Source organism: Dreissena polymorpha, chromosome 16 (genome assembly GCF_020536995.1).
Source record: "Dreissena polymorpha isolate Duluth1 chromosome 16, UMN_Dpol_1.0, whole genome shotgun sequence".
NCBI classification, from domain to species: Eukaryota; Metazoa; Mollusca; class Bivalvia; order Myida; family Dreissenidae; genus Dreissena; species Dreissena polymorpha.
Genome location: NC_068370.1, coordinates 37771645 through 37784144, shown reverse-complemented (window position 1 = coordinate 37784144; position 12500 = coordinate 37771645). Strand labels below are relative to the sequence as shown.

Here is a 12500-nt window from a genome sequence, read left to right as displayed (position 1 = left end):
CAAATATCTTAAATACGATTAAAACGTTAAATCCAGATAACATAACAATGACATATGTAAAGTATTGTATTTACCTGTAGGTTATAAATTAAAGCCTACAAATATGGATAGTATTCAGTGTGCAATAAACATCGATCAGCCTTGTTCAATGCTGTGTGAGTTCTGCGGTGCTCGTGCAGAAAAAGCGGGAAGATAGGTTACATTCAACTATGTTAGATTCAACTAAAAAACCACATATACCCTACACTAAATAACCTTAATTTCTTTTACTACTTCTGTACAATCTATCTAATACAATTATATTTACACCCTACGACATATTCCCCCCTCTTTAAAAAATGACGTCCCGACATTTTACAACAATTGTAAGACGAACGCGCGCGACATACGCGAATGTGTACGCGCGTTTAAAAGAACAAAACAGTGAATGAATAAATTATGCGCAACCAAGTTAATGTCATATACTCAATGACATGTCGCAAACGCATGTATGATTACATAGGCGTATAAACGAAATATAAACATATTTCTATTATAATGTACACTTTAACTTTAAAAAAATGCACATTACCAGATACAGTACATTTAAGTAACAAAAGTACAGAAGTAAGAAATTTACACTGAACTTAAATTCACATAACCAGAAACAATACATAAAATAAAACTAACGCACCTTTATACACAAAAGCGATAGACTGTACCAACTTTTAACACATATATTGTGTCCTCGTGCATTTTTACACTGTACGTTTACTACTCTTCACATTTCGTATTGTCCGCTTGTTTGCCACATCGGCACACGTCTATTTCTCGCCGACCTTCGTGGTACCGGATGTATGTCCGATGGAACAACATCGTCGATTCGACTTCCCATTCCACGTCGTTGAGGAATAACATACTTCTTGTTCTTTGGTACGATATCCTTCCCAACCGACTTTGTTGATTTGTCGTTTGGCAGTCCTAGTGGTAACAGGAGGTTGCGATGGAGCCTGCAAATACGTCTTGCTAGTGGATCATCTCTCCGGACGTCATAGACAGGAATGTCCAGGTTAAGATTATCCACAACAAGGTACGGTTCGTTTTCCCATTTGTAACAGATCTTGTGTTTTCCGCGCACGGTGACGTTTCGTACTAATACAAGATCACCTGGTACAATTTTCGCTGCGTGTGCCTTTTGGTCGTACAGACGTTTGTTAACCTCTGCTGTCTTAGTAGCTGTATCCTTGGCTTTCTTGTAGGCGTCTTTAAGGCGTTCACGAAGTTTTCGTGCATACTCATTTGTAAACTTCGCATGGATGTCGTCGGTGTTCAAACCAATTAGAGAATCCATTGCCAGTCTAGGGTGGCGACCAAACATCAGATAGTACGGTGAATAACCAGTACTGTCATGTATTGTTGCATTATATGCATGAACCATTGGTCCAACGTGATCTTTCCAGTTGCTCTTTTTATCTTCGTCCAGTGTCCCTAGCATCTTCAACAGGGTTTGGTTGAACCGTTCTACCATGCCATTACCCATAGCATGATATGGGGTAGTACGGGACTGGATGACACCTCCGAGACGACATAGTTCCGTTATCAAGGTGGACATAAAGTTTGCGCCCTTGTCGCTATGAATTCGCTCCGGAAATCCGTAATTTACAATGAACTTTTCAAACAAACCTCGAGCAGTTGTCCTCGCAGTTTGATTTGTAGTTGGGTATGCTTGGGCATATCTTGTAAAGTGGTCAGTCACAACTAGTATATGTTCGAAACCACCTTTCGACCTTTCAAGACTAAGGTAGTCTATACAAATCATCTCTAGCGGGGCAGACGAGGATATTTTCACAAGAGACGCAGACTGTGGTGCGGCCTTGCGTCGGATACACGTTGGGCGCCATTGTCGTCCGACCTAGCTACGCCTATGCGCTCTCGGATAAATAGACAACAAGTCGTGGATCTTTTGTCTGATAGATTTGGATAGGAATAAGTCCCTGTAACAAATATGTAAATAATAATAATAATATATATATATATATATATATATATATATATATATATATATATATATATATATATATATATATATATATATATATATATATATATATATATATATATATATAATAAGAAGAAGAAGAAGAAGAAGAATTAGAATAATAACAATAATAATACACGAAATACAATCAATAGAAATGGCGGTATGATGAGCGCGACATTTCACAAATCCTCAAATACCAAATAACAAATATCTAAAATACGATAAAAACGTTAAATCCAGATAACATAACAATGACATATGTAAAGTATTTATTTACCTGTAGGTTATAAATTAAAGCCTACAAATATGGATAGTATTCAGTGTGCAATAAACATCGATCAGCCTTGTTCAAGGCTGTGTGAGTTCTGCGGTGCTCGTGCAGAAAAAGCGGGAAGATAGGTTACATTCAACTATGTTAGATTCAACTAAAAAACCACATATACCCTACACTAAATAACCTTAATTTCTTTTACTACTTCTGTACTATCTATCTTATACAATTATATTTACACCCTACGACATACACACCGACTTTCATAGAATAGACCTCTCCAAACTCTAGTTATTTAACGGAAAGCGTTTTTCGTCATAAAGTACTTCATTTTAACCTGACAGACGCTTAATGCAATCCTAAGCAAGGCCTTTATGTAAGAAACATACACAACATAATGCCGTTGCAATTCACCAATAAAACTGAAGTTATAGAGCTTAAGTAATTTTGTCTGTCGTGTGGAACAAGGACCTTAACCTTCACCCTACATGCCCCAAAAACAAGGCCATGCTAGGTCTTAATGCAAGCTTGTTATATCATAATCTTCATCAATCTCAGTCAATGCAAACTGTATGTACTAACCGGAAGCCACTTGTTTTCTGTTTTCATTTCTTTGCATTGGCCTTGACAATACTGGCCCCTACTGCAATGCCAAGGTATGTTTCGTGTAAGCTTCATTCACACAACGTACATTGCAATATATATATATCCAAAAGCAATTAAAACCCACAGGAAAAAAAGTTGTTTATTCCTGTTTTTAATAACACTGACATTGACTTGACCTGTCCGTCCTAGATACAAGTTTCAAGCTAGATCTCCATGCAAGCTTTCTACATATAGCGTTGCATCAAGAATAAAGTTATTGGTCGGTAACCACTTGTAATAAGACGACAGTCCGCCAGCCCGCTACATCCCAATCTTAAAACCAAAATGTTCGCCGTTGCGTCGTGAATACGGTGCACGCCTAGCGTTTGTGATGTCATGGGTTCGATCTCCACTATGATAGAGTTCTTTCGTTCTCCCTTTAAGACGCGTCCTAGTACCACCCAGGAAACGGACTCGACGGCATTTCAATATTCCTACAGCTTTTAATGCAATCGAGCTAAAAAATAAATTTTTAACTAAATTCGTTTAAAGTATGTTTAAAATAATAAACAGACCTGTTTAAATAACAACTGAAACATTATCATCTGATGATGTCCTTGATTGAAGGTCATTGCACTTGTTCTTAGAATTAGCATAATCATAAGGTTGTAATGTATTTTTGGCTGATAATCGGCTATAATTAACAGTTACCATATTTAAAATAAAAGCGTGCATATATAAATATTTATTAAATGAAATTCTGTACATTAAAGTTAAAACAACTATCCGTTTTCATAAATACTCTTTGCATCTTAATTTCATTTCACAACTGACACGCACATAACCGCATCAACGGTAAGGCTTTGTTGGTACCCCTTTTTATTTCGGAAAATATTAGTATTGTAACCCTTTACTGAACATTTAAGTTCCTTCTTCTATATCTCGATAGTTTTAACTTGTGGGAATCCCCAACTATCGATTATTGAGATTGTACTCCACATGTTTACTTTAACGTTATCTTAAAATACCCGTTAACGAAATGTAAGCAATATAAAAATCTGCATTGCGATTCAACTATATACCAGATTGTACCGATTACGTGAAGCTCTTTATCATTATCAAGAGCATACACCTAAAGCGTGCTATTTCGGGCTTTTGATAGGTTGCTTAAAATATTTGTTTTAGATGATGTCGGAAACATAACTAGTGATGTTAATATATTATATACATGTTCCAGTGATTTGATATTTGCTCAACCAAACACATGGTAGGGTATTTTTGTAAGAAATATATTGGTGTATATAAAAAAAAACACGCTCCTCACCTTGGCGATTCTGGCTCGATATCTGCTCCCAGCGCATATGAGCTGAGCTGGTGGACACCATACCGGACAATTGAAGTTACACCCCGGTATTCCGGCTGACACACAATACGACCACACAACATTTAATCATATCTCAGTAATTACTTATATCTGGAAATTGATGCTATTGTTCAAACTTCGTACCACCGTTCGTGAGTTCATTAGTTCGTAATGCTTGTACACACTCCTCGACCTAACATTGTGCAGCCTCGGGTGCGGAAATGCCCTTTACATATGTAGGGAATGTGATTGACATTTGAAGGTTAGGTCATGAGTTTTAAAAAGATCGGGTTATTTAAAGCGGGCTAAATCCAATGAATTAAAAAATGTATTTTTGGAAATATGTTTATATGAATAAAATAGTCTCTATGCAACAAAGAATCGTGAGTTTCGTCATATTTTACTGTGAGCATGATTAAACATTGTGTATTTTGAGAGATTATGGTATTTGACCATACAATCGTTCTCGAAGAGCATATATTAAAAGTAAACGAGAGATTTGTGGAAGGTCTTCCCTACATATATGTATTCAGACGTCTATGATCTTGAAATAAAAACGAGAGAAGTACGAACACCGTATAGTGAAATCGGTGCATTCGAAAAATTTAGACATAAACTTCTTATTGGCTAACATATAAACATCCTTCTCTTACAACAAAAGCTAAAGCGACACAATAGAATCAATCATATCCACATACACTCACTTAAACACAGTCAATATCTGTAAGGACATGCCCCCCCACCAGGCATTAAGTCTCGTTAAATCTTTCTAATAGGGTCCGAAACACTTGTTCGGATATGCATTTATTGATAATATTTACTAATATCAAATTTTGCCATAACTCATTGAAGCAAAACATGCTGATCGCTAATAACAGCACCTTTTCTAAGTACAAAAACATAGTGTTCCTAATGGAAAAGGGAGTGGCGTATAAATAGAAACACAGATGTTAAAACCCTCTGTTGCATTTTATATCACAAAAATGAAAAGTACATGTAGAAGTTTTAGTGTTTATGTAATTGAAGTTAGTATAAGTAGAAAAATGCCATTTCGGTTTAAACAAGAACTCCTATGCAAGCGCGAAGAAGAAACATAAACATATATCGTTATACATAAGGTTAATGTATTCTAGTTATTTTGTAAAAGTTTATTGTACCATTAAGCTGTTTCCCTTTCCATTTATTAACAGTTTGAAACAGGTGCACCATCTATATTTGCTCTGAGATATTGAAAAGCGCTTCAATAAGAAATATATTGTATGTTTACATTTCTTTCAGCTTAGTCGTTTGGCTGCCTCATTACCCCTCTACATTTGAATGCTGCTATTTCAGTGAAAATCGTTCATGATCGAAGTGTTGGCAACACTTGTTGAAGTGTTGAAAGTATCATGAGCTGTTATCGTAGTTAGATTAAGTTCAACCTTATTCCCTATAGCCAGCAGCTTTCTTAATGACAGTCAGTAGCAAAGGGTCAAGATATTCCGCTTGGAATATGAATTTGGACGTCTTGGCCTCCCTTCAGCATAACATAACATTTTCTATCGGTATAGCAGATGTGAAGCATTCTCGTTCGAGATACATGAGATGTCCTTTTTCATTTCGTTTCTAGGAAAACTGCGATGACAGTTTTCATACTTAGATCCGTCGATTTTGTTCATTTTGTTATAAAGAAACCGACTTGAGGCTATATGGTAAGTCGTTTCATGAAAAAGTATTCTTCACAGGTGTATATGTCTTTTCCGTAACTTTTCCCTTAAGTTTCTACTTGTTTTTCGTGACTATCGGGTGGTTAGTTTTCCATATCATTATATATTTATGTTTATATGTTAATAATATGTTAGTGTTACAAATACAGTTATGTTTCTGCTGGATTAAAAATGATTTGAGATGCAGTTCACGTGTATTTTTCAAGTGGCCTTTGGATTGCAAAATGCGTGAAGCCTAAGTTTCCTACATAATATACCTTGTGTTCCCGTGTGTTATGTTTGTGGTCAGTTGACATTTCAAGAACGATAATCGTTCACAAATTGTTACTTCTGTGGTTACAAGATTGACTGGATATATTAATTAATTCAGTATATAACGAACACAAGGTTTGACGTGTGTCTTTTATCTGCGTAAACGGACTAAACAATAGTTGAAGTGATATAACGGACTCAATCTATGCACCATTTAAAAGTCAATTGCTCAAAAAGCATTCGATCATATTAATAATCTTGAATGTGCATTAAATACACACTGGTGTTGGTCTTGTTGTTGATGTTGTTTTACTATATTATAATTTGGCATTTTAAGAGAAGCGTACATATTGCCTTTATGTTCTGTAAAGCGCCCCTGGAAATAAAGGTAGCACAGATGTTCATCTGTACAGTTTTTTTTTCTAAGTCAAGACATGTAAGCTTTGTAAAAAAAATTCTAGGATCATCAGATGTGAGCATTTAGGTTGGTTTGAGGCTATATCCAACAACCCTTCCCCTGCCCCCGCCCCCAAACACACACATCCAACAAAAGTCTCTACTAATCCTGAAAAACAAAATCACACAATGCAAGGATATCATGATTTTACGTTATTCTTGAGACATAGAGTACGAATCCTAACAATATAGGGCCTTAACCACCAAGATGAAGAGTTCGTCGCTTTCTTAATACACTGATGCAAAATCAAAAGAAAAACGAAAATGATCGAATGGTTATGAAAAAAAAGATGTAAAGTTCATGGTACGCTCTTCGTTTTGACAAAATACATTCTATAATACGGAGGTACTTACAGAATTATTACGGTTTACGAATGCATTACATTTCATCTGAGAGGTTTGTGCAGCTCTCCTTTTGGGATTTTATAAAGTAAAACGTTCTCACTTATAATTGTTTCTAAATCTTTAGAATACTTTTTCCTGTTCTTCTGTGTTCTTTGTTTTTTTGTGTTTTTTTTTAAGTTAGTATTATTGAAAGTATACTGGGTCATTTTTTATACTGTTCATATTCTGTTTATTTTATTTACTTCTCAAAAAATCCCTTCTTTTTAAGTTTTTTCCGACATCATGAAGATTTATTTACAAGTTTAAGTCATATTGACGGTGTTTTCTGTTCGAATATTGTCGGCCAGCATTCGGCATTTTCAGCTGTCCTGCTTTTTCATTAAAAATTTATAGCGCTAAAATAGTCTTTCAAAATATCAGGTGGAATAACGTATAAGCCGCCTGAATGAGTGTCTTTATTATTGAATGATGAAATGAAGTTTTATTTCAGTATGTGTTCTTACGATTGATCCAGCTTGTCACACCGTCATGTTTTTTGTAAAGTATTATAACCTCAAACTTCAATTTTCATTCATATGGAATACGAGAAACACAAAATCCATGTTTACACCTATCAAGAACGTATGTACATGTATTCTGTTCATATTTAACCTTTGATTCGTTTGCGAAATACATGTGCTTATATAAATTGCTGAGTGTGTAGAAGAACATCAAGTACAACAAGTAAACGACAAAGACACAAGCATATTTATCCAAATTAAGATTTGTAAGTATATATATTAAAATATGAAACGGCATTGTCTGAAATAAAATGCATACAAATAACATTCCACCTGTACATTATCACGTATTAATTGTAAACAAAACTAAGTTTATGGTTAAGCCTCAACGCAAATGTGTTGATATTTTTTTACAACATAAATATGTAGCAGTAACATTATCTCTTCTTATTGAACAAAACAAATGTCGTACTCCAGTGTCGACATCAGTGCTAAAATGGCATCAATGGGGGTGTTAAAATCTTCCCCAATAATAAATGTAAAGAAAGAAGTAGTTGATAGCTTTAACATTTTATCAATATTGGCCTCGAGTCCTTCTCCAACTACAATGACACTCACACCATTGTCTTTCAGATTCTGAATTTCCAGAACAACACGTTCAGCAATGTCCTTGTCAAATATAAATTGGGAAAATATCACAACAGCTTTACGCCTAGACTTCTCGGAATTCTTCTGAAATTCACGCAAAACATCCTGCAACAAAGAACTTATATCTCTACTCGAACATTGTTTATCTTTCATGCATGTTTCGCTTTTCATGATATGTTTGTTCATAACGGATATCATCTCATTACTTGTCGTGTACTCGTCGAACTCAAAAACTTCCTCGGCAATACTTTCGTATTTGCACAGACCGACCCTGGTCTGGTTAACGTCCGTGTGGAGATTTGCGATCAAAACCTCTGCCGTTTTGAGCATTGTGTCCAGTTGACCATAATTGAAGGAGGAAACGTCAAAGGCCAATACAACGTCCGAATAGGCTGTTGTGCATCCTAAATTGTAAACTATGCTGTGAATATACTAGCGTTTTAAATAGTCATAAAAACATACATCAAGAAGCCATTGGTATTTCCAGAAATATTCAATTGCATTTTGCAACAAGGAAACAAACAAAGTACGTCCATGAATTAATTAAGAGTTTACTTTCGTTAGAAGTGGGTTTAATCGGATATAAATAACAGGGCACGTTTATGTATTATTATCCAAATGCAGCGCTTTTTATAGTAATATAATTAAAATATATCTAAACGTTAATGCTGCATTTGGATTAGTCTTATAATACATCGACTTTGCCTTGAGTGAAACTACTACATACGTTCGCATCCATACATGGTTGATTTCTGGACACTCCGAACCGAGTCGTTACCATGCAGGGGGAACACATTCAGAGGGTAGGTGCTAATTTCCAGAAGCTCCGTGTGAAACACAAATTCTCCGGACCCAATGCTTTTAATTCGTACGTTTGGATAGGATAAGTGCAACAACTTTGTTTGGTTTGCAGTGTCCAGTGATGCGCTTGACATGCCGTCAGTCAGAAGAATAACGTATCTGTCCACGTCTGCGCGCCCACCGTTGGTCGTAGCAAATATTTGCCTTTCACGAAGGCCAATGCTTTTCCGGTAAAAGTAGCCCCGCGTTTATTATCGGGGATTGAAGCATTGTCTACAGCGTCTATTATTGTGTAGTTGTCATAGGTGGTGTTAAGGTGGAATACAGCATGCGGCTCACTAGCGTACAAAACTAAGCTGAACTGAAAGCGGTCTGGACCAAATGGGAACTGAGCAATAAAGTATTTTACGAAGTTCTTCTGTTCGGCAAAGGTCGTTTCATTTTGACTTACCGAGACGTCAATAATAAACACTATATCGGCAATTTTGTAAGGCGAACACATGTCTGAAATAAAATAATTGACTATTTAAAAAATGCGGAGAAACTGAAACTCCATCTCTACGATGCGATAAATGTAACACATTAAATGTTCCGTTAGGTTATAAATAGAGTTGAGACCAAAGCATGACGACGAAAATGCTTTCAATTATTCCTAAACAACTCGGCATACTCAATGTAATGAAGCCGTTAAATTATCAACCTTTGCAATGTCACTATGTACTTCAGACGGCTTAACTTACAACAAATCGGTTAACTATCGTTTACCTATTTGACAGTTGTCCCCCAAGTATCCATCTGCACATGTACAGTTGAACTCCTTACCACCGTTTTGTAAATGACACTTTCCTTCGTTCATGCAGCGGATTGGACTGGAACAATCTGAAACGTAACCTATGGTATTTGCATACACATAATTAGTTTCTTTCTAGTATAATTACATGTTCTTAGCGAACATACTTATGCCATAAAATGACAGCTGCTTTTCTTTAATCTGAGCTTGAAAGCAGCTCTCTACCATGCTCACTGGCGGTCGGGCTATTTGAATATATTAATCTTACTGATAAATTGGCAGTCCTTCCCTATCCATCCCTCCTCTTAGATACACCGATAGTCTGTTCCACCGTTGACATCGCCCATACAAGTACCACCATTGTAGCAATACACTTTACTGCTGCAGTCTGAATTAAACAGGAACATCCATTTATTACCTCAACTTGTGACTGAAATGTTGTGTCTTAATTATTAAACATCATCTAAGCTAAACAATAAAGTTTGTAATATAACCATTTCTTATGAACCTGATTAACGTGTTTTCCATTTCGTCTGAAACTCAAAATTCATTGTAAACCCCAATTTTATACAGTATCAAATAAGTCAAATCAAATCAAGTCAGAATAAGTCAGTATCAAATCAAATACAAAATACTGTATCAAATAAAGCTCTCAATCGTCTAGTTTTAAAAATTATAATGTGAATGGACGTTTATAAGGTACTTTAGACTGAATAAAGGTGAAAAAGTTACTATTTTACCGTCAAACATAATAAATATTTCCTTTTCCAGCCATCATAACAATTACTGCACTTGTAATAAATAAATTAATTTCTATGCTGGGTAACAATTTCCATGATTGTTGCATTAACCAGTCGAGCCACAGACTGGACTCAAACTTTTGATTATTGCGATTTGGGCTGTTAAAGGGGCCTTTTCACAGATTTTGGCATTTATTGAAGTATGCCATTAAAAGGTTTATATTGATAAATGTAAACATTGGATCTAACAAGCTCCAGTAAAAAGCAAGAATAAAAATAAAGAAAGAAAATAAGTCACCCTCAACTGGACTCGAACCACTGACACCTGGAGTAAAAGTCTACCGCTTAGACCACTCTGCCATCCGTGCTCATTCAATAATTGATGTATTTTATACTTGATAAAAGCAAACCTCGTAGTATCAAAAAATAAAACAAAAACAGCAGAACTCTCAAAAATATTCAATCGTTTCGCGTTGCAACGCTTTATAATTTCCAGGTTTTTAAATCTTTTAAAAGATGCATATAATTAATATTTTAGAGCATGGTAAATGTTTAGTATTACTGTCTCCTTACAAAAATTATAATTAAAACCAAAATTTGCGTATCTGAAACATTTTTTGTAATTTTGTCAATTCACCAAAACATGAAAAGGCCCCTTTAAATCCACTTGCACTTTACATGTATAAACTATGAATAAGTTGTCCAAGGTACCTTCGATATTAAAATTTATTATGTTATCAAGAATTAAAACTCTTCTTACATGTATGACTTACCCACGAGATGGCAGCTCTTTCCTTTCATACCTGAAGCGCAATTGCTGCACGTATAGTCGGTATTGGAAGATGTTGGCACACAAGTTCCACGGTCGTTACAATATCCAGACCAAGCACAGTCTGAAAAAATAGTGTTCTCTTTTTTATGTTGGTGAAGATATATACGAGAATTAGAATGTAACCTCCCTCGCAAAGAATACCTGCTTGGCATAGCATTAGCCAAATTTTGTACTGACGCGCATATTTCCATATTAAGTTCAATCACACTGTTGTTTTTGTTATCGAACGTGGTTTCAAAAACACAGATTTGATTGCATAAATGCATTATTGCAAAAGATGTTAACGTTATTGATATTCCACAGTAAATGAATTTATCATAAGTATTTATTTTCCAAAATAACCAACATGAAAATATTTTACAAATATATGTAAAGTATCAACGTTAAAATGCAAATACATGTCTCAAAATCTGTAGCATTTATAAGACCTAGCATAACATCGAGATGTTCAAGTCTACCTTGTTATTCCATGCAATACCATTTGTGGAAAATCAACACCAATAAAGAGATTTTTTTTTAATCCGGTTTTTGTTCGCGTGAAAACTAATTTTATTTATTATCCATTTACCTATTACTGTGCAGTATTGACCGGTCCAACCAGTAGGACAATAAATGCACGAACCGTAAGGACAATTCCAATCGCCGCCGGGGCACAAGTGCCAGCAGTCTGAAATGCGATTCTGCTTTTTAAAATTCATTAATTTCAACAATGTTGTGCTCTAAGACACTATGATGAAAATGTGTATAGAATTGAATGCGGGAAACAGTCTTACATTGCAGACATGTATCTAAGAATGAAAGAATATTATAGGATATAAATACGATTACAATGGAAAAGTAAAATTGATAAAACACTGATTTAACAATTCTATTCTTATTATGCAAATGTTATAGATCGATGATTATATTTAATATAAGTTTGATGAGCAACAGTAGTTATGAGGGAAAAATAGTGTGATCTCTGGGATAAAATAATAAGCATGGCATAATACGCGACACAAAATGTGAGTATGTGAACTACAACGCAACACACAATGCTGTAAATAAACTCTAAATAGAGTAGTATCGAATTGTTGTTGCAAGAATATTGAAATAATGACCGAACAGATCTACACATTGGACTAAGCAATCGTAACAAAGTAAAATGCAAGAAACAAAACTATGCAGTAAACACACAAAATTACTTACTAG

The 12500-nt window shown here is 35.2% G+C and overlaps 2 protein-coding genes and 1 long non-coding RNA gene across 3 annotated transcripts in view; all 3 read right to left on the bottom strand.

Moving 5' to 3' along the window:
- The window catches only part of LOC127862186 (collagen alpha-4(VI) chain-like), a 32547-nt gene that overhangs the window by 10592 nt on the left and 9455 nt on the right, over positions 1-12500 (bottom strand). The window contains exons 2-6 of the mRNA XM_052401193.1: positions 12498-12500; positions 11878-11976; positions 11251-11370; positions 10006-10125; positions 9713-9826 (exon numbers count right to left, since the gene is read on the bottom strand). The exon at positions 12498-12500 is cut by the window's right edge and continues 60 nt beyond it. Coding sequence (XP_052257153.1) covers positions 9713-9803 — 91 coding nt within the window. The 5' untranslated portion in view covers positions 9804-9826; positions 10006-10125; positions 11251-11370; positions 11878-11976; positions 12498-12500. The remainder of the gene's footprint in view (positions 1-9712; positions 9827-10005; positions 10126-11250; positions 11371-11877; positions 11977-12497) is intronic.
- LOC127861768 (uncharacterized) lies at positions 761-1591 on the bottom strand. Its single transcript, XM_052400448.1, has one exon. The coding sequence runs from the start codon at positions 1589-1591 to the stop codon at positions 761-763; it is 831 nt and encodes a 276-aa protein (XP_052256408.1).
- Positions 7734-9090, bottom strand: LOC127862187 (uncharacterized). The gene is made up of 2 exons (XR_008040487.1): positions 8874-9090; positions 7734-8550 (listed from the first exon to the last, which is right to left on the bottom strand). It is a non-coding gene; the product is annotated as an uncharacterized LOC127862187 (long non-coding RNA).

Coding starts and splice junctions, on each gene's coding strand:
- LOC127861768 (XM_052400448.1), bottom strand. CDS start 1,591: ATGTCCACCTTGATAACGGAACTATGTCGTCTCGGAGGTGTCATCCAG.